Source organism: Phasianus colchicus, chromosome 13, assembly GCF_987193195.1.
Source record: "Phasianus colchicus chromosome 13, bPhaCol1.hap1.1, whole genome shotgun sequence".
Taxonomy (NCBI): Eukaryota; Metazoa; Chordata; class Aves; order Galliformes; family Phasianidae; genus Phasianus; species Phasianus colchicus.
In genome coordinates this window covers 11,746,297-11,768,222 of record NC_143448.1, presented here as the reverse complement: position 1 = coordinate 11,768,222, position 21,926 = coordinate 11,746,297, and the positions used below count along the sequence as shown (strand labels likewise).

Genomic DNA, 21,926 nt, shown 5'->3' with positions numbered 1-21,926 from the left:
CAAGCAAAATTAAGTTATAGGTAGAATGAACCAAACTAACTGTACAAGCATTAATCCCCATCTCTTACTTATTTGGGCTTACACAGGTAAGGAAGCATTTCATCCAGCTAAACAAACCAGCTTCTGCTATTCGAGACACACAAACTTCACTTCCCTCTCACAAACCGTGCCCAGCAGTTCCAGAAACACACCAGAGATGTGCAGGGCCGCTCCAGCTCACCTCCTGCTCACCACACCTTGGATGTCCTTGGATGTTCTCCTTTTGATTAATACCTCTATTAGGACTGTTGGTGACTGAACAGAATGCATGCCCTGGCCTCCTGCTCACCACACCTCGCTGCTTCCCAGTTTTCTGAGAAGCCATCCTGTGCACAGATGGGACCACTTTTCCTCACTATGCAACAGACCCCACTAGCAATAAATACCAGGCCAGGTAATACTCTGAGGTATTCTAAGCTTATGTTTGTTTTACTTAAGTAATAACACGCTACTGTTTATATCAGGCTGCACAAAAAAACTGCCCAAAGGACAACCCTGGAGGAAATAAATTCTGACCATCTTTTTGAATCTGTCATTATTCACTTTCATCCTTAGAAGGCATCACTATTTTGACAATACTAAAAATAAAAGTGAAGAACTTGCTCAATTTGACAGCTAAACAAGCCAAAGAAAAGCAAGATATTTTCAAAAGAAATAAAAAAGAAAGGGAGGAGGGGAAATAAAAATAATCAAGTTTGCCCTGGGAAGGCCTTTGAAGTACATCTTTGTAATTATACTCCTCAGAGCCAAGGCTGGCAAGGACCTTTGTCAGTCTGGCACCACATCAAGGTTCCTGTCAGTTACCACTGTCAGTTACTTGCCCACAAAGCTTTCTCTCCCTAACAACTGAAAACAATAACAAAAAACCTTTAAAGATGCAATATTTGCAGGCAGGCAGGCAGCACACCAGTGTGTGTGTGTGTGTGTTTTTTTTTTCAGAGATGCACACACCTGATGCTGGAGCAGTGTTTCCCAGGAATCCAGTCCAAACTAATAAGCCCAGTAGGACTGCAATTAGTTTGCACTGTGCCTCATTTCTGAGGCTGCCCTACATTGAAAAACTACATTCAGAACTGCACAGACTAAAAGATGCTTCCACGGTTCCAGTGAATATTAAAAATATTTTTTAAAATGCTCAACATTTATTGAAATTCTTTTTGTGTACAAAGACATAAGTAGTCCATTCCACTGGCTGATTATAGAACAACATGTCTAACAACTTGCACTTATTTCATCATTCAAACTCTCAAAGAAATACTGTCAAACTCCACTTCTCTGCCATCATTTCCTTCCCTCCCCATACCATCTCAGGTACAGCAGTGTTACTGTGGATCCCCCCAGCTAGACAGGAATTCATCAGAAGAAAGAAGTTACTGCAGACACCTCCATTACATTTTTCACTGCAGCCTTATGAGAGGGCCACAGCACCCACACCATTTGGATGCAAGATCTCAAGCTCACCTTGTAGATAACATAAGATTAAAATAATAAAATTAAAATATATAAATATAGCCAAATACAAAATAAAGGGAAGATTAGGTTATTAATCTACACTGAATAGAATACTTCAAAGCAACAGCTCATCAGCTTAGCAGAAATCTCTGCTGTAGTGTGCACTACATTCCCCCATGCCACTTACAAGTCTCCTTGCAGAATAGGCTCCCTTTCAGTTGTGAAGCATAAAGGAAATGGAAATTTCCACTGACAGGTTCCCAGATTCTGCTTAACACTGACAGCGCTGTGCAACAGACAAGCGACTGTCCTTTCATCTCACTGCAACAAACCCATCTTTCCAATGTACCCAAACAAGGTTCTATCTTTCTCCAAGCTTCTTTCATGTTTATCTCAGGAAAATGTAAAAAGTGGCTGGCAAGTCTCTAATTAGGATGAAAGCAAAGCTCTTTTCTTCAAATAGCTAAAAACAAAGAAAACAGAAAGTGACAAAACTGGTGTACATGTGTGTATTATATATATATATATATATATATACACACACACACACAAATATATATACACATATACATATATATATAGCTCTGCTAGATACAGATTCTTATTTTCCTCTTAACCACAGACAGCAGACAATATTCATAATGCATTAGAAAAGTCTAATCTTATTGCAGTACTGAAGGAAACAATCCTGTATTGGACAAAAGCAGTTGATGGGCTAATTTTCCAACATGAGGGACGTTGAAAAACAAATGATTTTCCTAGAAAGTTTGTGAGCACGCTGAGTTTAAAGGAAAACTCCTGACTACACTTAACACTATAACATTCTTTCAAGCAACAGCCTCTTCATCTCAAACAGCTTCCAAAAGCAAGGCTTGAGACTTTTCACAGGGGAAACACTCATTATAAAATCATAAAAGCACTACATAAATTTCTACATAAGGAGCAATTTTTTCCCGACAGAATTGAGGAGTGTGGAAATGTAGTTCAGAAAGCAGTTCTTGTGATAACCGTCTCAGAGCAGCTGGAAAATTATCAAAATAACTGTCAAAACACAGGAAAGTATGAAATATGGAAAGAAGAAAATAATGTGTGAGTATGTCTATACTATAAAGAATAAAATGACAAAATAAGCAGAAAAAAAATGAGGCAGAAAGCACACAATCCTCCATTCTTAAATTCTCTACTAACTTTCACAAAGTTACAGACTACAGCTATCAGAATAATGAAGATACTCCTACAAGTCTGTACTAGTAAAGGTCCCATCAATTACTCATTATTAAATAAGTAAATAATCTGGAGGAAGGTCGGTCTCAGCAGTTAATGGACATCATAAGCTTCCAGTTCTCATCTCTATTAGAGATCTCTGGAATACGTAATAAAAAGAAGAGACGTGTACGACAACAACAATTTACTTTAACTTCTGTTGATAAGATTAAAAAAAAAGAAAGCCAAAACATTTGCAGAGTATTCCATTTGCCCTTCAGATTGAAGCCTGATGATGTCACACTCCTCCAAGCTGTAGAGGTGCTGGGTTGAGGGTGTGATAATCCCCTTAGATACAGGGCTCAAAACAATTTTTTTTTTTTTTAAAACTAGTTGGATTTTTAAGCACTCTTTTCTCTAAAGATCTCCAACACTGAGTGCTATGCAGAGATACACAATGCTGCACCCAAAGCAGCAATTCTTATCGCTCCATTACCAGAAAGGTGTTGCTCAAATCTGCAAGAAGTCAGAGTGGCTGAAGAGACCCACCCGGTTACACCACTGATTATCTCCTGCAGTAAGGAAGGAAAGGCAGTAAAAGTCACCCTTCGTATCTACATACATTCAGCATACTGTCACAGTGTTCTTGTAGGCAGTAAAAATATGCCAGAGGGCTCAACAGAACAAAAGCTACCAGCACAAAGGAGCAAGGGCACACAAAGTCATTAACCTGACTCTTCCAGTGATCCGGCTCAGTCATGGTCACTTGGCAAACCACTAACCAGTCTCCTGATAAAAATTATCTTGGTCAAGCTTACTTTCAACATAACCTGGGTCTAGTATTCACTGTGAAACCACTCTTATCACATCAGGAAAACTATTTTCTGTGGCACTGATGCAACAATCATGCCCTCGTATGTCCTACCAGCATATATCAGAGCTGTGTCATTTACAAAGGCTGTTGCTGCAATGACTAACAAACAACAAGCCAGTAAAAGAAAGAAATCACCTTCTCTCTGCAATTTGCCACAAAGATAAACTGTGAAAATGCCAGCAAAAGAGAAGGAGAAAATGCAAGACAACCCATTAAAATTCCAGTGGCTCACTGGTTTTGTTTGCAAGCCACCTGTATCTACCTCACCTACAGTTACCACTCACATTCCTCAATCTATCCAATCTTAACAAGTACTCCTAGGAAGAATACTCTCAATAAAACATGAATCCCCAGGGTACAAAGAATCATCTATTTCCACATTCCTCTCTCATTTCAGAGAAGTCTCAGGCTTACAAACAGCTAAGGTAAATATGCAAGTTGCAACAATAACAACTGACATTAAAAAAAAAAATCACAACAGAAGCCTAGGAACTACTGTGAGCAGTCTAAAACACCACTTACAAAAATACATTAGAACATACGTACATGTGTATATGTATTATCTGTACTGTGCAAAAGAATTGATATAAATATTGTTCTTAAGATGACAGATCTCTTGGTAGAGTGACTTACGTTGATTTTGTGATCTATGTTTATGCAGCTCAATCTGAACATTTAACTCATAATATAGCATGGAAATGGAGACTTGTACAAAAGGAATGTGCATTGCCAGCAGTTTTTTTTTCAAACTCCCTTGTATTCGAGAACATATCAAGCATTGCTAGTCAATGTTTAACAGTTAGGGGTGTAAACAATTCAATGCTTAACTTTCAGAGAAAGCTTACAATCTTTTTGCCCAACGATTACATTAATCTGTGTAAGAAAATATATGTAGCACCAGAATTCTAATATAAAAAATAGCTTATGAAAGAACAACAGGCTACTGTAAATATCACATCTGTCAAAGTTAAATAAATACAGACTGCATTTTTATCCACTTCATCAACAAACAGTAATTGCTGGCAGTAGCAGTAAGTCTTTCCTTCCAAACAGAATCTACCAGAAAAGAATTTTAGCTCTATTTAACATAGTTTAATCTTGCTACACTGCAAAGCTCATTCTACTGTTAGTATTCAAAGTAATATAAACTGTACACTTCAGTCAGCATAGAATACACATACAGAATCTTAAACACTAGCAGTAGAAAGTAAAGTTCAAAGACCAAACTTAAAAACAATTCTGCAGACGTTTTTTTAGCAGCAAGGATTTGTACAAACTTACAGTGAGATTCCAGTTGATCTGTGGTATTCTTGTGTGAAGATTTAGACTGAACATAAGCAACAGAACTCCAGTAACCACCAATGCACTACAGCTCACAAACTCGAAGAAATAAAGGCCTTCGCAAGGGGAGCATTCCATGATGGTCTCTATGCAGATGAATGCAATCAGTGCCAAAACCTAGGAAGAAAAACAAGTGGAAAAAATATAAATATATTTCCACATTTTGAAAATAGCCACAAGTATTCCTGAAATTTCCATTGGGAACACGATCAGTTTACACTCAGGAATGTGTGATTTCAGATTGTAACAGGGCACTGCCTAAGAGCAAAAACAAAAGTAAATTAATGCAAGACTTTCTGGGTATCTCTTGTTCAAGAAAGTCTATTTTAGGAGAATTACAAGGAGTCCAACATCAAAGTGATGGAGACACCCAGCAATGCATGAAACCCCTCCAGGCCTTTGGCTTTACATGTGAAATGGTACCTCACACCTTTTACTTCATTACATGCTATTCCAAAATTTAAAGAATGAATGCATTTGTCTTTTGGGCCAGAATCAAACTCATTTATGTAGTATTATCACAGCATGACTGTTAAAGACATTTCAATAAAGCTATTATTCTGAGTTTGATATCAGCTTGAAAACTAAGTAGCACAGATTCAGGAACTCCACCAGCTTCCAAAAGCATCTGCCTGTTTGCATGTTCATCACCATCAATACACTCTATTTTTTACGAAAATGCAAACTTTGTTCCCTCAGTGATGAGAAAATAAAACCAGTAGCTAACATACCGAGCAGAAAACAACTGAACTCTTGGCACAAGCTAACCATTATCCAAGTTAGATGTATGTCACACCCGATTCAAAAGTGACCTTGGCAGAGTGCAGACTTCTGCTACAGTGTAATTCGCCATTTAGGATAGAACAGTAAAACCCACTACCTGCTTCATACACAGAGCTAAAATACAGAAGATGACAAGCAGCAACATAAGCTGCCATTTACACCTACAGAGAGTACAAAGCTTACATACTGAAGCACATGTTTCAAACCGATTCCTCCTTAAAAACAAACGGTAAAAGAAAACCAATGCCAGGGATGCTTTCCCTACATTTTCCACAGCAAGCAAGGAAGGCCTTTAAGAATGTTTTGCTTTGTTTTCAAGACAACACCCACCCACCAACCCACTCACATTTCTCAGAAAGAACTCACTTTTTTGCTCCACCACAAAATTCTGCTGAGTTAAGTCACTTCCATTTGAGGGTGAAGAACGTACAGAGTTGCCTCTCCAGAGCTAAATGTCTCAAATGGAATGCCTTGCAAAAACCAAAGCTAGGAGAAGCCACAATACCAATTGGTTTCTTCTAAACTGCTCTTTGCAAATTTCAATCATATTTTTGCAAATACCCTCTGTTCCAGCACTTTCTGTACTTCCTATGCTAATTTGTGTCTGTTTGCTATCAGCTAAAATGGCATTATGAAGAAAAAAAGCTTTTGAAAGAATAGTTAAAATTTTTGTCACTGACATCAGTAGTAATACCACGTTTGGGACATCACTCCCATGCACTGCCTTAGCCACATACTTCAGAATACAGTAGCTAATTTAAGTTTAAAAATAGACTAAAACAAAAACAGTTTTAATAAAAAAAAAAATCACACTTGGCTAGGAAGTCTCTCACAGCTCATTTAGCACAAGGTCTTTACAACAGCACATGCTATACTAGTTTTTGCTAGCTAACCAAGCAGGCTGATTTTGAAACAAATTCTGAACAGATACCCAGTGACTGAACACTTGAAGTTGGTTTTTACCCTTGGCATTGAATAGCTATGGAAGGTTGGAAAAAAAACAACAATACGCATTGAAAATTAGAATCCAACTATGAGTTTAACAATGACAAAAAATTAAAAGACTGTCCAGAAAGCAGCTTCATTTTACAACAGACCACGCAATGAAGTTCATGTTTTCTGTGAACATAAGTCTCAGAACTGAAGAACTCAATTTTAAGAAACAGAGAGATCTTAAAGAAAAATCTTAAATGTCTCGAGTGGGATCAAAATTCAGGATCAATGCTAGAAGTCACAGTCAATTAGCAACACTGAAACTTTTAAATATTCACTGTTCACTGGAACAGGTTGCCCAAGGAGGCTGTGGATGCCCCATACCTGGAGACATTCAGGCCAGGCTGGATGTGGCTGTGGGCAGCCTGGTCTGCTGGTTGGCGACCCTGCACATAGCAGGGGGTTGGAACTAGATGACCACTGTGGTCCTTTTCAACCCAGGCCATTCTACGATTCTGTGACATATTCCATACAATAAAATCTCCAGTGTCCTTGCCACCACTTTTGATGTATTATAACCCTAATAAAAATTTTACTGTTTTAAAGGAAATGGTTTTGCAATATTCTCTCGAAATGCTGTAGTACGAGCTCAAACAATATCAGGTTCCTTTTCTAAAAATATAAACAGCTCTGAGTAGTGCCAACAACATCAGGCCCAAGGAGCCAAAACCCGGGGCACGTCGTCATTGCGCTGTGCAGCGGCTACTTGGCAGGCGGAGCTTTGGTCGTGCTGCTGACAGGATCTCATTCTGGCTTCTCTCCACACAGACAGAATGCTTCTTCAAGCAAATGGATGTAGCAGTCAAAGCTCAAAAAAAAAAAAAAAAAAAAAAGCTAAAGTGCTTCTCACTTTTAGAAATAGAATTAGATTAGATGATGAAGAGACACTTTTGGGGAGGGGGAAATCATTAGGTGTTAATTGCACACTCCCAAGCTCAGATGAATATGAATTTAAGTGGAACTGCTCTGAAATGTATTAAGATTTCCTTTTATCCCTTAAGAAATCACAGGAGACACTTACAGGTGAGATGCAGCCTCCTACGAAAAGCACTAGGTGTATACACTTCAGTTGGAGCTAACCCAAACCATTCCAACTATCAACAAAGATGAAGATGTGTCACCAGTGTAAGCACCCCCATGAGCCTGCAGCATTCTAGGCTGTGGCAGCCTGAGCCTACTGACATGCCTCGTTAATACATCTGGGAGAAAACCTCAACTGCTTCAGTCTTTGATGGAAATTCTGACAGCAAAGCTGAAGCTGGATTTTGAAAACGTGGGCAGAGTAACTCACTACTAACATGAGGGTTATCATCACGAGTTGATGTGGCCACCTGAATGAGTATTTCCATGCAAACAATTCACTCCCAAGCTTCAGTACATCAAGAGGCCAACTAGACACGTTACTATTTTTCTAAAGAAAAGACTGAAGACCACCCTCCCCACTAGGGCTACAGATAACACCTTCCTCTTAGCCATCAGTTATTTGTCTCACAACAAATGCTATTGCAACAAAAAAAAAAAAGTCAAATCAATCACCACATAAAAAAAGCTACCCTCCCACACAAACTTCCCTTTTTGCAAACACTAAAAAAAAAAAGAAGTGTTTATCAAGAAATATTTTCTTTGAAACACTAGGATGACTACACATTCATAAATTTGCCAGGAGCATCCTCCAAATAATTACTTTACTTAATGTTGTGTACATTCTGCAACATGAGCCAAAGCAGCTTGCCAAAAGCTACGGTTCTTCCAGTGATCAAGTTCATTTTAAAAACAAACAAAACATGCAACATGTTAACATTGCAAGAATAACAACTCATTTTCACTGCATTCTGAAACATATGAAATAGATCATTTCAGATGGGGAGTGTAAATTAGGCAGTGAATTAATGCACTTTTGGCACACAGAACACCACTCGGTTGATGTGTCGGTAAAGTAGACGAATCTGATCATAAATAAGTATGAACCTAGGAGAGCTGCACAGCAAATCTGGAGGCAGGCTGAAAGTCTTCATCTCAGCTTATTTTCAGACAGAACTCATGGAAGATTTAGAGCTGATCATCTCGACCATTTTTCCCGTAGAGCTCCTTAACTGTAATGAAAACATCTTTCCTGACAACAGAGGCAATCCCAACTTTGGAGTCGCACCTCTTTTAGTACTCAAGGGTGATGAGCACCAACCAGAAGTTCTCCAGAAGCAGAAGTTCCAAGATTGGTTCCCTGAGGAAAAATGAGAAGTTGAATGCGGTAGGGATCTCCTCTTACAGGAGAAACTGCTCTCTCCCACAAACGACACAGTACAGCTTTCTTGGATAGAGTCAGTAAAGTTCCCTCTGATGGATGAAATGAAACTTTTCAGCTGTTTTCCTCTGCAGTGAGTACTTTGGGGGAGTTTTCTATTCCATCCTAATTCGTTCAATTAGGTAAGATTTATAACGTCTTTTTTCTTTTTCCTCCTTTTTGAGGCTTAGTTTTGGTTTCCCTTCTACTTCCACCCTTCCTGAAAGAAACAAAGTAGGTACTGCATCAATGTCAAACCCCATCCCTACAAACACTTCTGCTCAATTCTACTGAGCACACAGGTCTATGCAACAGCACTCGAGGCCACTGGCAAAACCACACTTCCCCCAAGCAAAGGAGGTGCAAAAGCCAGGTCAACAAAAGCAGGATCGAGAAAAACGAGCTTCACAGGGGAGCTGAGAACAACTCAGGGTGTGCCCAGGCTTGCAGCCCAGCAGGGGCAGTGCACCTCGAGCTCTGTGATGGAAGAAACTTCTCAGTTGCCTCATTCCTCACTGCCCACTACTGCCCAGTGCAAAAGCAGAAGGGAGAAATCTCCAATGACATCATCAAGTACAAGTATTATTACCCAATAATGATTTTGGGAGCTTTTTTGTTTTAATTAACTGGCAACCTATTAGCCAGTATCACTGCTCAGGACACCTAGGACAGCCAAGGGAACTCACGTACAATCTGAAGCTATTCCATTCAAGAGTAGCAAAGCCCACCTGACAGCTCGATTCAGAAGCCCCTTGCTGGAAAGGGATGAAGCTACTACTATTAAGAGCCTTTTAATTATTGAAAGAGAGCCTCCACGCTTGGATTAACGTTCTTTGATTCATGCACATCAGCTTCATACCATTATTGTAATTGTCTCAATTTTCCTGCAAATTCCCCTGGAGAAGAGACCTTAATGAAGAAATCATCTGCCTTAGGGCTATGTGAATGGCTTATATTTACATCATCTTCTTGGCAACACAGGCGCGTCAGCCTTAAAGCACTGTATTTCCCCAAATGGAGAAAATGTGTTATGACAGGCACCGACGCTGAAAGCAAGCTTTCAGGAGCTTGCTAACGCTGCATCTCTCCTGTCAAAGATAAAACACGCCGTGCTTTATTTTTGGAAAAAATAATCCAACAGCTTCACACTAAAAATAAAAAGACAGTTCTGCAATGAAAACAAAGTTAAGAAATGAGAGTTTTCCTGTTTATCTATGAGGTTACCACAGAAAGCCATACTGTGTGGTTCAATGACATGATTATGCATCATTTCCAAAAACCCACTAAATGGTCAGCATTTTTTCTGCCTGAAAAATACCCACAGAATATCAGTAAGAATGTCACACTACCAAGACATTTCTACATCCAGACTGTTTAAATTAACGGCACAGTAAAATACACACGCACAAAATCGAGAAGAAATAAATTGCTTCTGCACCACTGAAAGTATCTGAAGACATTTAACTTTCTTGAATTAAAACCTAGATTTATTGTTCTCATTTACTTGGCCCAGCAGTTCTAACTTAATGTACGAAACCAAACGGGTCTCATTCCTTGCAAAGCACATGCATCTCCCACATCTAAAACAGCTGGCACAGAGATGAATATTCGGGATCATATGGCTGAAATGCAGTACCGCTTCTCCAGCAGGAAACCATCCTTTACCCGAAGCAGAAGAATGGTTGATTTCCCGCCTGCTCTTTGTCTGTATCCTTAAGACCAGAAGAAATGTGTTATTAACTCCGGTAATTGGACTGCAAGGAGCTTTAAATCACAAATGAGCATTCAGCTTTTCTTAAAGGCAAATTTAGGAAAATGATGCTTACCAGAGAAGAAGGCTTAAGTGAGCACAAGTAACTCAGCACCCCGCATAAGCTGTGCTCAAATGGCACAAAAATATAACATGGAACAAATTCAGAAAAACTCAACAAGACCTCTGGAATTCAACTTGGATTTGGTATTGCTAGTGGTGATAGAAACAATACCAGAATTATTTAAACTTCGGATCCTCATTGCACCTCTAAGGTTGCATATAGCTGCAATCGAATTTCCACTGTTCCTTCCTTCCTTTTTGGGCGTAACACAGCAAGCTTTCAGCACATTAAATGTTGTGGAATCTTTACTAAAACAGTTGACAGTTTGCCACCACCATCCATTTTCTGTAACCTTCCAAAGATTCATCCACTGCTGACTTCCTTTCCTCTACTTAGGCAGAAGACCAATTCTAAATACAGAACATATTTCTGAGGCCAGAAACATTTGGCGCATTTTAGGAGTCATACTTAAGACTGAGCAAACTTCTTAAGGCTCGAAGTTAACAACAGAAAGATACTTGCTTTGAAACACTAAGTATGTCAAAACTTACACTCCAGAAAACAAACCCAGACTGAACTAAAAACAGAAGAGATCCTCAACTGACTCTAACAGAAGTGCACAAGTTCTACAAATGAAATTAATCGTGGCATCTAGAACGGAAGAAAACTACAAATAGTGACTTATTTCCTGCTCTATATGCGTCGGTACCATTTTGCTTATTGCCTGGACACACCTATACAACAAACATTTTTATCTGCAAGTGTATGCAAAACCAATTGCAGCTCAGATGCTGTAAAACACAGTATGTTTTGTAGTAGGGAAATGTTTGAGGTCGGGTGGTTTTTTTGTTTTGTTTGGGTTTTTCTGTTTGTTTGTTTTTAAAGAAAAACAAATATAGCTCTTCCTGTTACTGATCTGCCAAATAATTTGGGTTTTTTCATATTATGATAATACTGTTTTTAAAGAAAATCCATTGTGGCATTACAAGTGATACACCCACGGGCAGACGGCTATGATGCCAAAAGCGGCAGAGCCCAGGCCTGCAGGGCTCCTGTGCAGGAATCCCCAGAGCTGCCACCACCCCAGTGCCACCTCTATTTGGTGCCATTTACACCTAAGATTCTCTAATCTTAATTCCCCAGGAATGGCTCAGAGCAGCAACAGCGACCACACTTCTCCAAAGTCTCAAGTGACAGCAGGCAGACGAGCCCACCTTAGCAAAGGCTTCCCTGTACTGAGCGGCGCAGCCCTGATGAGCAGCTGCAGCAGCCCCACATTGCTCTGTGCAGGGCAACCTGCAGCACCAGACCCCACCACAGCCCTGCCCACCTCCGTCTCCTTCCTCCATGCAAGAGGTGCTGCTGCCTGCACAGCAATACACCTCTTCTAGGTTAGACAAAGAAGAGATGTTACATCACCCGTCCCGTAAGAAAAAGCCTATCAGCAGTTCCATAGCAACCCCATTCCACAAGATCACACACTAGGAAGGCAAACAAACCACACAAACTGCAAGCAGCTTCTCTCACTGATTCCTTTCAATACAAACTTAAGCCCCTGATCCCCAGGAGCTACAACTGCTGCATACTGCAATTCCACGTACGTTCACAATGACAGGTACTGCCAGACAGTAAGGACCAGAAGCCCAGCACAGCAAGTTGTACATCCCTACCTTGCTCACCCTTACCTACACACCTACCTCTTACACAACCATGCTCATAAATGTACAGACTTACTCCAGATCCACAGTACACTGCATTAGGCCAATGGCTTCAGTGAGTAAACATAAATACTCCATTACAGCAGGTAAGTTCCCCCCCCCCTTCACAGTCTTCTGATATTTGAGGCTTTGTTTTCCTCTTCATTGCCTCATACTCATTCTGACAGATATTTGTCAGCATAACCTTTTACAGCCACCTCTCTCTCACTCCCAAGCTTTACAAGGCAGACTCTGCAACAACACTGCCTGCTGCAAGACAGCAAACATGGTAAATCATAGAATCACAGAATGATTTGGGTTGGAAGGGGCCCTTAAGGTCACCTAGTTCCAACCCCCTGCTGTAGGCAGGGACACGTCCCTCTTGACCAGGTTGCTCACAGCCCCATCCAGCCTGGCCTTGAACGCCTCCAGGATTGGGCATTCACAGCCTCACTGGGCAACCTGTTCCAGTGTCTCATTACCCTAACAGTAAGGAATTTCTTCCTAATATCTAGTCTAAAACCCAGCGAGCAACCCTACAAGCCTGACCCCGCCACCCCGATGCCAAAGGACAAACGGACACGCCAAGGGCACAAATCTACATAGACCAACCAGTGCAGGCAGCACCTCAGGCTTCAGGGCAAGTAAGTAGTGCAATTAAATCAAATGCATAACAGAAAAGTGGAAATACTTGAAGTGTGAAGCTACTCAGTTCAGTTTCTTCAAGTCTAATTTTATCACAATTTGACTGGCACTTGTGTATCATGTTCTTAGACATGCTGGGTAAGGATAAGTCAGAAAAACATCACACATTTCTTCAGTGCCACACTAAATTTAATTCTGTACGCTTAAAATCCTTTGCATCCTCCTCAATTGCTGGCAGCTGCACTTACAGCGACAGAAAAAGGAGGAAGAATAAAATGCTTTTCCAGAAGTCCCATTTACTGCTAGTCATACTCATGCATTATTAAAATAGTAACACAGTAAAAACTGACTAAAGGAAACAGAATGGGGAAAAATTTTCTTAACAGCTGAGTTCAAGAAAAGTTTAGTAACCCTCTCCCTGTTGACACCGAGAAAGAGGAAGATGCATCTGAGCTTCCTCAAGGTGAACGGTTTGTCTTAACAACTATCATAATTGTTAGCTGCACTGAAAGGCCCCAGTCTTGTTTCAGCACTTACTAGCTTAAGAACGATAACATGTTTTCTATTACATCAAGCCACAAGAACTCATAACTTATCATACCTTTGCCATCAAAAAAAATCAGCTCTATACAGCTGCCCTATTTTTGTCTTTGGGCTGCACACGTTCTGTATGCTGGGCACACACACACACTCTCTGCTGGAACACAACATGTTCTTGACACAGCACTTGTGTGATTCCTAAATCAAGTGCAAAGATGTGGGCTACTCCTGCAGTTATGAGAATTCCTAACTCAGCCCCTAAAAAAATAAAAAAATTTCTGGTCTGCTTTGCTCATTCATAAGCCAACCTGCGCTGGAAACCACACTAGTTCAAACAACATTAAAACACAGCACCATAAATTCTGTAAAAAACAGAAGGATAAATTAATTGGTTTTAAAAGCTAGAGGTGTACCTCAGCTGTCAAGGTATTTGATGTGTATGGCCTCACGTTTCACTGGGCTGCTCGGGTACTTCAGAGTAAGCAAAAGGTCTCTTTTAAGACTATCATATTCAGTCCGTATCCTTTAAAGCTCCATTTAATCCAAATTATGAGAAAACATCAAACATCCCACAACTACTAAAACGAGAAAGGAATTTTAATGAGAAAACAATCAAGAACTTCGAGTAGTCCTAAGGAATCCATTAAAGTTTTTTGGGTTTGTTTTTGTTTAAAGGAAATGGTGCAAAATGTCCTTGCGATCCCAGCGTTCCCAAGATTGCAATCTGAAGGCTCCCTTAGATGCCATGCCTTAAAAGGCAAAAAGAGTCTAGACATACTGGTAAAACAGAACATGAAAAAAATAGATGTAGGCCAGAACATTAAAGAGCACTGCCAGCTGCACCGGGGAATGCATGAAGCCCTCAGCCCGTCCTGCTGTTCAGACTGCATTACAGCAGACCCAAACAGAAAGGAACCCACAGGCTCTCACTGCACAATGGCAAATTCACCTAGTTGGAATTTTACAAGTCAGGAACAGATCCGCCCCAGGACTGAAACCACCTCACACAGCGCAGGCCAACAACTATAAAACATTGTTAACAACACAAAAGCCTTCATGCTCTGCCAACATCACCTTGACCTGGTGGGCTGTCACTGCGACCGTCCCAACAGTGTGAGCCAAATACAGCCAGCACTTCAGGAACATTCCTCTAGCTCAGAAGCACTTTTTTCCTAAGTGCTTTGAAGATGCTACCAAGCAATATCAAAGCAATATTACATTGAAAGATCCTAATATTCACTACAAGGATTCATCTAAGTTAGTCAAGACATTTCCAAGCACTAGGTGCAACTATTAGTTTCTTTGAGAACAGTATATGATTGAACTGTATATAATTAACTTATCACATTCAAGTCATAATATCAATTATTAGAATCAAAATTATTTCATGAGATAAAGGTGAACTAATGTTATTACTTACAGCATGTAAGTGTTCTATAATATTTATTACAGCTATGATTGCTACTTTCTTGCATAAACACTTCAGTTTAAATTGTACAGAAGTACAGAAAACTACTAAAATGGAAATGCTTGTGTTTAATTGCAGACAACACAATTAACCAAAGCCACACGTCAGCCATGATGCTATTCAAACAACAAACTGCAGTGTGACCACACACTTCACCCTGGACATCTACTACATACTGAGACGGAGCACAGCTCAATCCATGCTGACTTCCCAGTTGTGCTGAGTGCTGTGCCAGCTCCGAGACCTCTCTGCCCACAGCCAGCAACGCTGCTGACACATTTTCAGCCATGACTGTGCATTCCTACATCTGTTCTACATAAGGTTTGCACAGTAAGTTTCCGCTCTCCTCCTCCCATTATTCTTAAGATGCAACAGTACAAGCTCTAGAGAAACCTGAACATGACTTCCACATTTTGGAAGCAGCTGACTACATCAATCACCTGAGAATTAATCAGGTGATTTTTTTTTTTAAATCCAGAATGTACTTTATTCAGCTCTAATTTAGAAATCATGACCGCTACCACCGGACTGACAGCAGATGACCCATTGTTAAGACTTCTATTCAAATGACCACATGGAAAATTTCAGTACTGAATTACTGGTCGCAGGAAGCAAGGCAGGTACTTCTCACACACACCCCTGAGCAGAGGGGGATGACTACCAACCATATGAAGATGAACCGGCAATCTGCATTAACCAACAACAGAAGTAACTGATTCCTCCTGCACCGCTTACGTTACAAGAAAACCACAACCTCTTAAATTTCTAGTCCTTCTCCTTTCCTACCTTAAAGTGATAATTAAATCTCTGGGGAGGCTCATCACAGAAGTGCAGGGGTTGGGATGGCCCTCTGAAGGCCACGGAGCCCAACCCCTGCCAAGAAGCTCCCTGCAGCAGGCCGCACAGGAAAGCATCCATGCAGGTCTCCAATATCCCCACAAAAGGAGGCTCCACCACCTCTCTGCAGCGCTCTGCCAGCATCACAGAGAAGAAATTTTTCATCGCCTTCCCATGGAACTTCCCACGTTCCAGTCTGCGCTCGCTGCCCCCTGTTCTGTCACTGGGCACTGCTGAAAAAAGCCTGGCCCCATCCAGCTGACTCTTACCCTTTAGATACTGTAAGTATTGATCAGATCCCCCCTCAGTCTCCTCCATGCTGAGCAGTGCCAGGTCTCCAGCCTCAGGCAGATCACCAGAAAGATGATGAGAAAAGAAGCTGCATTCCAAACCATAACCCCACTACAATTACAGTTCTCACTGCAGCATCTACAATAAGTACTGTGTATCTAGCACCACTTACAATGCCTCGCAACAGTAGGGGAAAAAAATAGAGCATACAAATTACAGAGATTACTGAACTTTTTTCCTGAAGGCAGAATTTAAAGCTATCCAGCATCTTAAAGAGAAATTTCTAACTGGAATTAGGAGTTCAGCAGCAGTAGGACAACAGCCCACGTCTAGATGATACTTAAGAGACCCCATGAAAGAGAGCAATGAAAATGGCTTTTCCCATGGACGAAAGCCATCACCTTTTCTTTACACACATACAGAAACAACAAAAAGCAAAGCTAGCTGGTGTTATCTCATCATTTCTCCTTCTATGGAGAATGTCAGTACAAAAACATTGCCACACAGCACACAGAGCTACAACATTTAAAGAAAAACTTTCCAAAGAGAAATGAAGCATCTCAGAGACACCCAACAGACACAGCCTACCTAAACTGGATTTCTAAGCATATTTGTGTATTAAAAATATTATCCTTTCAACATGATACTGCAAGTCCTTTTTCTAGGGCCAGATGCCAAAGACCAGCAGTATCCAATGTCAAACTCCTGACTTGTGCACAAGAAGCTACAAACAGCACCAAGAACCCAAGCGCAACGTATGATGCACAAAGTCACAAGGACTTTTTACACAAACACAAATTTGCTGTTTGGAAATTACAACAGAACACAACTTGGGAGCTACAGTTAATTGCAGAATGGCTATAAACTACCAATGTAACCCTCAGAAATACCAGGAGAGGTGCACAGAGTAGTGCAGGCAGATCATGGGACAACAAAGCAGGGAAGAGTTGTTCAAGCCCTGAGATGCTGAGCATTGGATCAATTGAGCAGTGGGGCACCCAAATCATCCCACTCTCATCACTTCTGGATGGGGGGGATTATGAGCTGAAGGCACAGGAGTGCTGTGATAATTAAACAAGATGTCTGGTTACACCTGGCACTAGTTCAGGTAGCTGGCAGTTATCTTACTGCTTGGAACAGTAAATATTCTATTTTTTTCTTCTATTTTTTTTTTTCCCCTATTATAAACAATGAGAACTCTCAATAGAATTATGGTAGGTATGTGGAGGTATCGTAAATACAACAGGCTTTTTGCACTTTCATTTCTTCACTGTAATAGACCCCAATAGCAAAAACCTTTAGTGTAGTCCTGCCCTTAACCAATGTCTGGATCTGGAAACATACAAAGATAGTAAGCCACACACAAAAAAAAACAAAGAAAAAAACCACCCTTTTTCCAACCTTCAGCTACTCTCCACCAATGAAGATGGAACTTTTTATTCAGAAAATTGTGAACATATGAACTGCTATTCCCACCAGATTTCGTCTAGCCCAAAATCTTGCCTCCACCAACAAGCAATAGCATACAGAACAGAACCAGAGCAGAGAAGCACGCAGCGATACTTCCCAGTACGCTCATCAGTGACTTGTAGCCCAGAGACCTCCCAAGCAGAAGCATTATCTCCTCGAAGAGGAATCTGATGGATTTTTGGAACTGGCACATAAAGAACACGTCTAGTGCTGTCTGAGCCAGCAAACACCCAGCCTCCCCATGGCAGCACACCATAAGGGTTTGACACTGCTTCCACCAGAAGGTTGCTCTGCAATCTTGCTGCTCCAGATGAACCATTCCAAACTACCACCACCATCACAAGAACTGGCTCAGTACTGTTTTGTAGATAAGTGCTCCAGTTACTTGATCCTAAATCAACTGCCTGTGAAAACCTAGCAGAACAGTGGGAGAACAGCGGGTTCCCAAAGAGATGGAGAAGCAGACAGCAGGCAGGAATCTCTACAGGAATTTCAGTGAATATATTCTGACGCTCAAGTCCAATAATAATGGTAAGGTTTGCAAGATGCAGAGTTATAACAATGAAGGAAAGACAGTAACACATTTAGAAAAGCTGCTCCCTTTCTCTCACACCTTCAATTTTATCTGAAGTCAAACAACTCCCCATGAAGAAGTTCCTCATGTGCCAAATAAACATTCTCAGGGAAGGAGAGAGAGATTCTGTTAGCCAAAGTCAAGGGAAAGGGGAAAAAGATCTGAAACACAACAAATCAGTTGAGGATGTCCATAGGAAAGCTTTGCACTTGTATCTGCTTCATCATACAATAGTCTCCATGGGAAGTACTAAAGCCCCCCAAAGCATGAGAAACATAAAATCACGCCAAAGAGAAATGAAAATAAACTACAGAGCTTTTCTGCTCTCATCTCCAAGGACAGCCGTCACACCACACGCCGCACATAAGGGCACTGGCTTCTCTTGCCTTCTCCTGTACCAACATGACCCACTGCTCAGCACCTCCCCCCCTCCTCCCAAAGAGGCTCACAGCTCTACCCAACCTCCACTACTCCAGGTGCTTCCTCACACATCCAAACACACACAAAGCTATCCCACTGCAATGGCAAGGTGTAGCTAAAGAGCTGTTCTGGAAAGTTCACCTAACAAGAAAGCTTTCAAAAAAAAAAAAAAAAAAAACCAACACCTGCTCAACACTTAGCTCTTCTACAAGGCTATTTCTTCCTATTACTTTCTCACTAGTCTTCATATTACACGCTGATAGCCACAGCAGTCAGCCGTATGTACCACACAGTTGCTAAACTTAGCCTTGACTAATGAAAATCCCAAATATCAAAATAGTTCTCTTGGTTCACGTACCATTTTATCACTAACAACAACATGCAATGCTGCTCACCCTTATCTGGGAGCTGAGGAAATGAAAGCCAAGTGAAGACCTGGAAAGCGCTGATCACGACATGAACCATCAACTTTATCACACTGCAACGCAGCAGGGCCCCTCCGAAGGGCAGCTTCTGACATATTCTCTTGAGATATGGATAACAAGCTAAAACCGTCCTCCCATCTAGCAGCACTTCAGTTACTCCACAGGCCTCCCCCTCACACCGCTTTCCATCTTGCAGCAACTCCTGCAGCAGCATTTCGAACGGATGAAGACAAACCCACAGCAACGTGGAGCCCTGCAGGCCCTCTGCCTTTCCTTTCAGGCTTTTGCCTTTTCCCCATTCCTGGTTCCTTCTTTTGGGAAGAAAAGACACCATGTGGATGCCACCGTGGCAGCACCCAGCAGCCCTACCCCGCACACAGCACGAGAGCTGTGCTGTAGGAGTCCTTCAGTGAGAGATGAACGCAAGTGGCCGTGCTTGTCCTGAACTACAGACCTGCCTGCCAACCAGACTAACACAACCCTGATGCTAAATGAAGCAACGCACTGTCATCTTTCCTGCTGCGTTTCTTTCTTAAACCAATATTCAGAGACACTGTTAATCTCACACTTTTTTTTTTGGGGGGGGGGAGGAGAGAGGAAGGAAAGGTTCCCATCTGTGCAATAAAGGAGTTTCTCCTCATTTTTAAAAACTAGTCAGCACTACACAATGGCCTTTGACACATTTCAGTTCCCACAGTACATTAAAGGCATTATTAAGCATAATAACAACTAAACTACATTTGTCAAATAAGTGAATTCAGTGCATCGTGGAATGAGTTCTTCCTTCTCCAGGACCGTTCTGCTTCCAGTCAGCAAGCAGAACTCAGCATCTTGCCCCACCAGTCATTACCACGAGCCACACAGCTCCTCTGGAGCTCAAAACCACGCAGAGCCTGAGCTCGCTGAGCTGCTGCATAGGCCTCCAGCCTACACCAGCTAATGCAGTTTGTCAGCGTCCGACCGCTGCGTTCACATGCTCCACACATGAACTACAACGTGTCTCCAGCAGGGCACGTTCTGCAAACCTTTGAAATTAGTTCCATATAAATCCATATGTTTTCAAAACAACGTTTTAAAACACTATCCTAACAACAATGGATTTATTTACTTATGATCAATGACCGCTCACTGAATGGCAGGTTTCAAAGGTGACTTGCTGGAGTTACCAGTGTACTACAGAAGAGATCAGTGTGGGATCAGAAACAAGGATCCCGAGGGCAGATGGCTCTCACCTACTGGGCAGCCCCACCGCACAGCTCGTACTGCAGGGCCAGCTTCAGCAGCACAGCAACAGGTCGGCACTGCACAGCATCGGCAGGTCCTCCGGCCGCACTCCTGAAAACATGCAATGCACACACTGCTAACGCCTGCTCGGGGCACTCATGTAACACTCCCACATTTTGTTCTATGGCACAGGGACAAGAACACAAAAGGCACTTCCAAGTGCTGAGTTTCATTGGGTTTCCGTAGACATGGCGACAGCACAACCTGCCGTGACCCTGCGCTCGCTGCTGGACCCGGGGCACCTCAACTGCACCTTACACGAAACCTGCACGTGCAAGCTCTGCCTTGCACAAACAGCACTGGTTTTGAACACTGAAGTAACACATACAAGTTTTGCTTTTTTTTTTTTTTTTTTTTTAAATGCTACAGCTCTCAAAGAACTTATTTATTTTACGGAAACCATTTGTAGCACCCCGTAAGAAACTACATAGAAAACTGCTTCCAAATTACTGCCATTTTCGTATCTATTTTAAAACATCCTTTAAAATCCATCTGCTAATTTCAAGAACGTGAACAGCGTGCAGCTGCGAACTGCGGCCCGGCCGGAGCCCACCGTCAGCAGCGCCCGAGGAGCCGGGAGCCGCCACACCGCGCCGCAGCGGTGCTCGCAGCCCCCCGAGGGCTCCCAGCCAAGCGCCGGAGCTGGGCAGCGCCGCATGAAGAAACGCTACACGAATTCTTTCAGAACGGAGACACGTTAGGATGGGGTTTTTGTTTGTTTGTTTGTTTGTTTGTTTGCTTGCTTTCGGGGTTTCTCCTCACTTCGGGCACCGAGGGAGCTCAGCCCGGGACGCACGCAGCGAGCGGAGCGCCGGTACAGAGCAGCTCCGGCCCCGCGCTGCTCTCCCTTCCCCGCCCAGGAGCGGCTCAGCGCTCCGGCACCGCGCGCCCGGCGCCGCTCCCCTCACGCCGTCGTGCGGGCCCGGGGCACGGGCAGGCGGCCGGGCGGCGGCCCAGCAGGTGCCGGCCGACGGAGGTAACGCCGCTCGCTCCGCGGCCGCCTCGGCCCGAGAGCAGCCGCCCTCCGCCCCGTCCCGCCGCGGGTCCTCGGCGCGCCCGCAGCCCCGGCGCGAGAGCCGCTCCCGCCCGCCCGCTGCCGAGGAGGACGCCCGGGAGGCCGCCCGCCCGCAGGTAGGCGCTCGGCCGCCCCGCGGCGCGGCACTCACCACCTCGGCCAGCTTGATCCTGCCGAAGGTGCCCCGCAGGTAGTCCAGGTCGCAGCGGAGGCCGCCCAGCCCGCGGCGCTGGCTGACGGGCTCGGTGGTGGGCTGGTAGGGGCTGCTGGCCCCCGAGATCATGGAGGTGCTGGACGCCTCGCCGTCGAAGCCCTCCAGGTCCTCGCCGTTCCTCATGGTGCCGGGCTCGGCGCCGCCGCCGCCGCCGAAGGGATGGCCGAGCTGCTAGCGGAGCGCCGGCCGCATGGCCGTGCCGGCCGCGGGGGCTCCGTCAGGCGAAGGGGCGCGGGACGCTCGAACGCCGCATGGCGCCGCGCCCC

General features: G+C 43.0%; 1 protein-coding gene across 1 annotated transcript in view; it reads right to left on the bottom strand.

Moving 5' to 3' along the window:
• Positions 1–21,926, bottom strand: part of CMTM4 (CKLF like MARVEL transmembrane domain containing 4) — a 38,996-nt gene extending 17,070 nt beyond the window's left edge. The window contains exons 1-2 of the mRNA XM_031615369.2: positions 21,598–21,926; positions 4,850–5,026 (exon numbers count right to left, since the gene is read on the bottom strand). Coding sequence (XP_031471229.1) covers positions 4,850–5,026; positions 21,598–21,783 — 363 coding nt within the window. The 5' untranslated portion in view covers positions 21,784–21,926. The remainder of the gene's footprint in view (positions 1–4,849; positions 5,027–21,597) is intronic.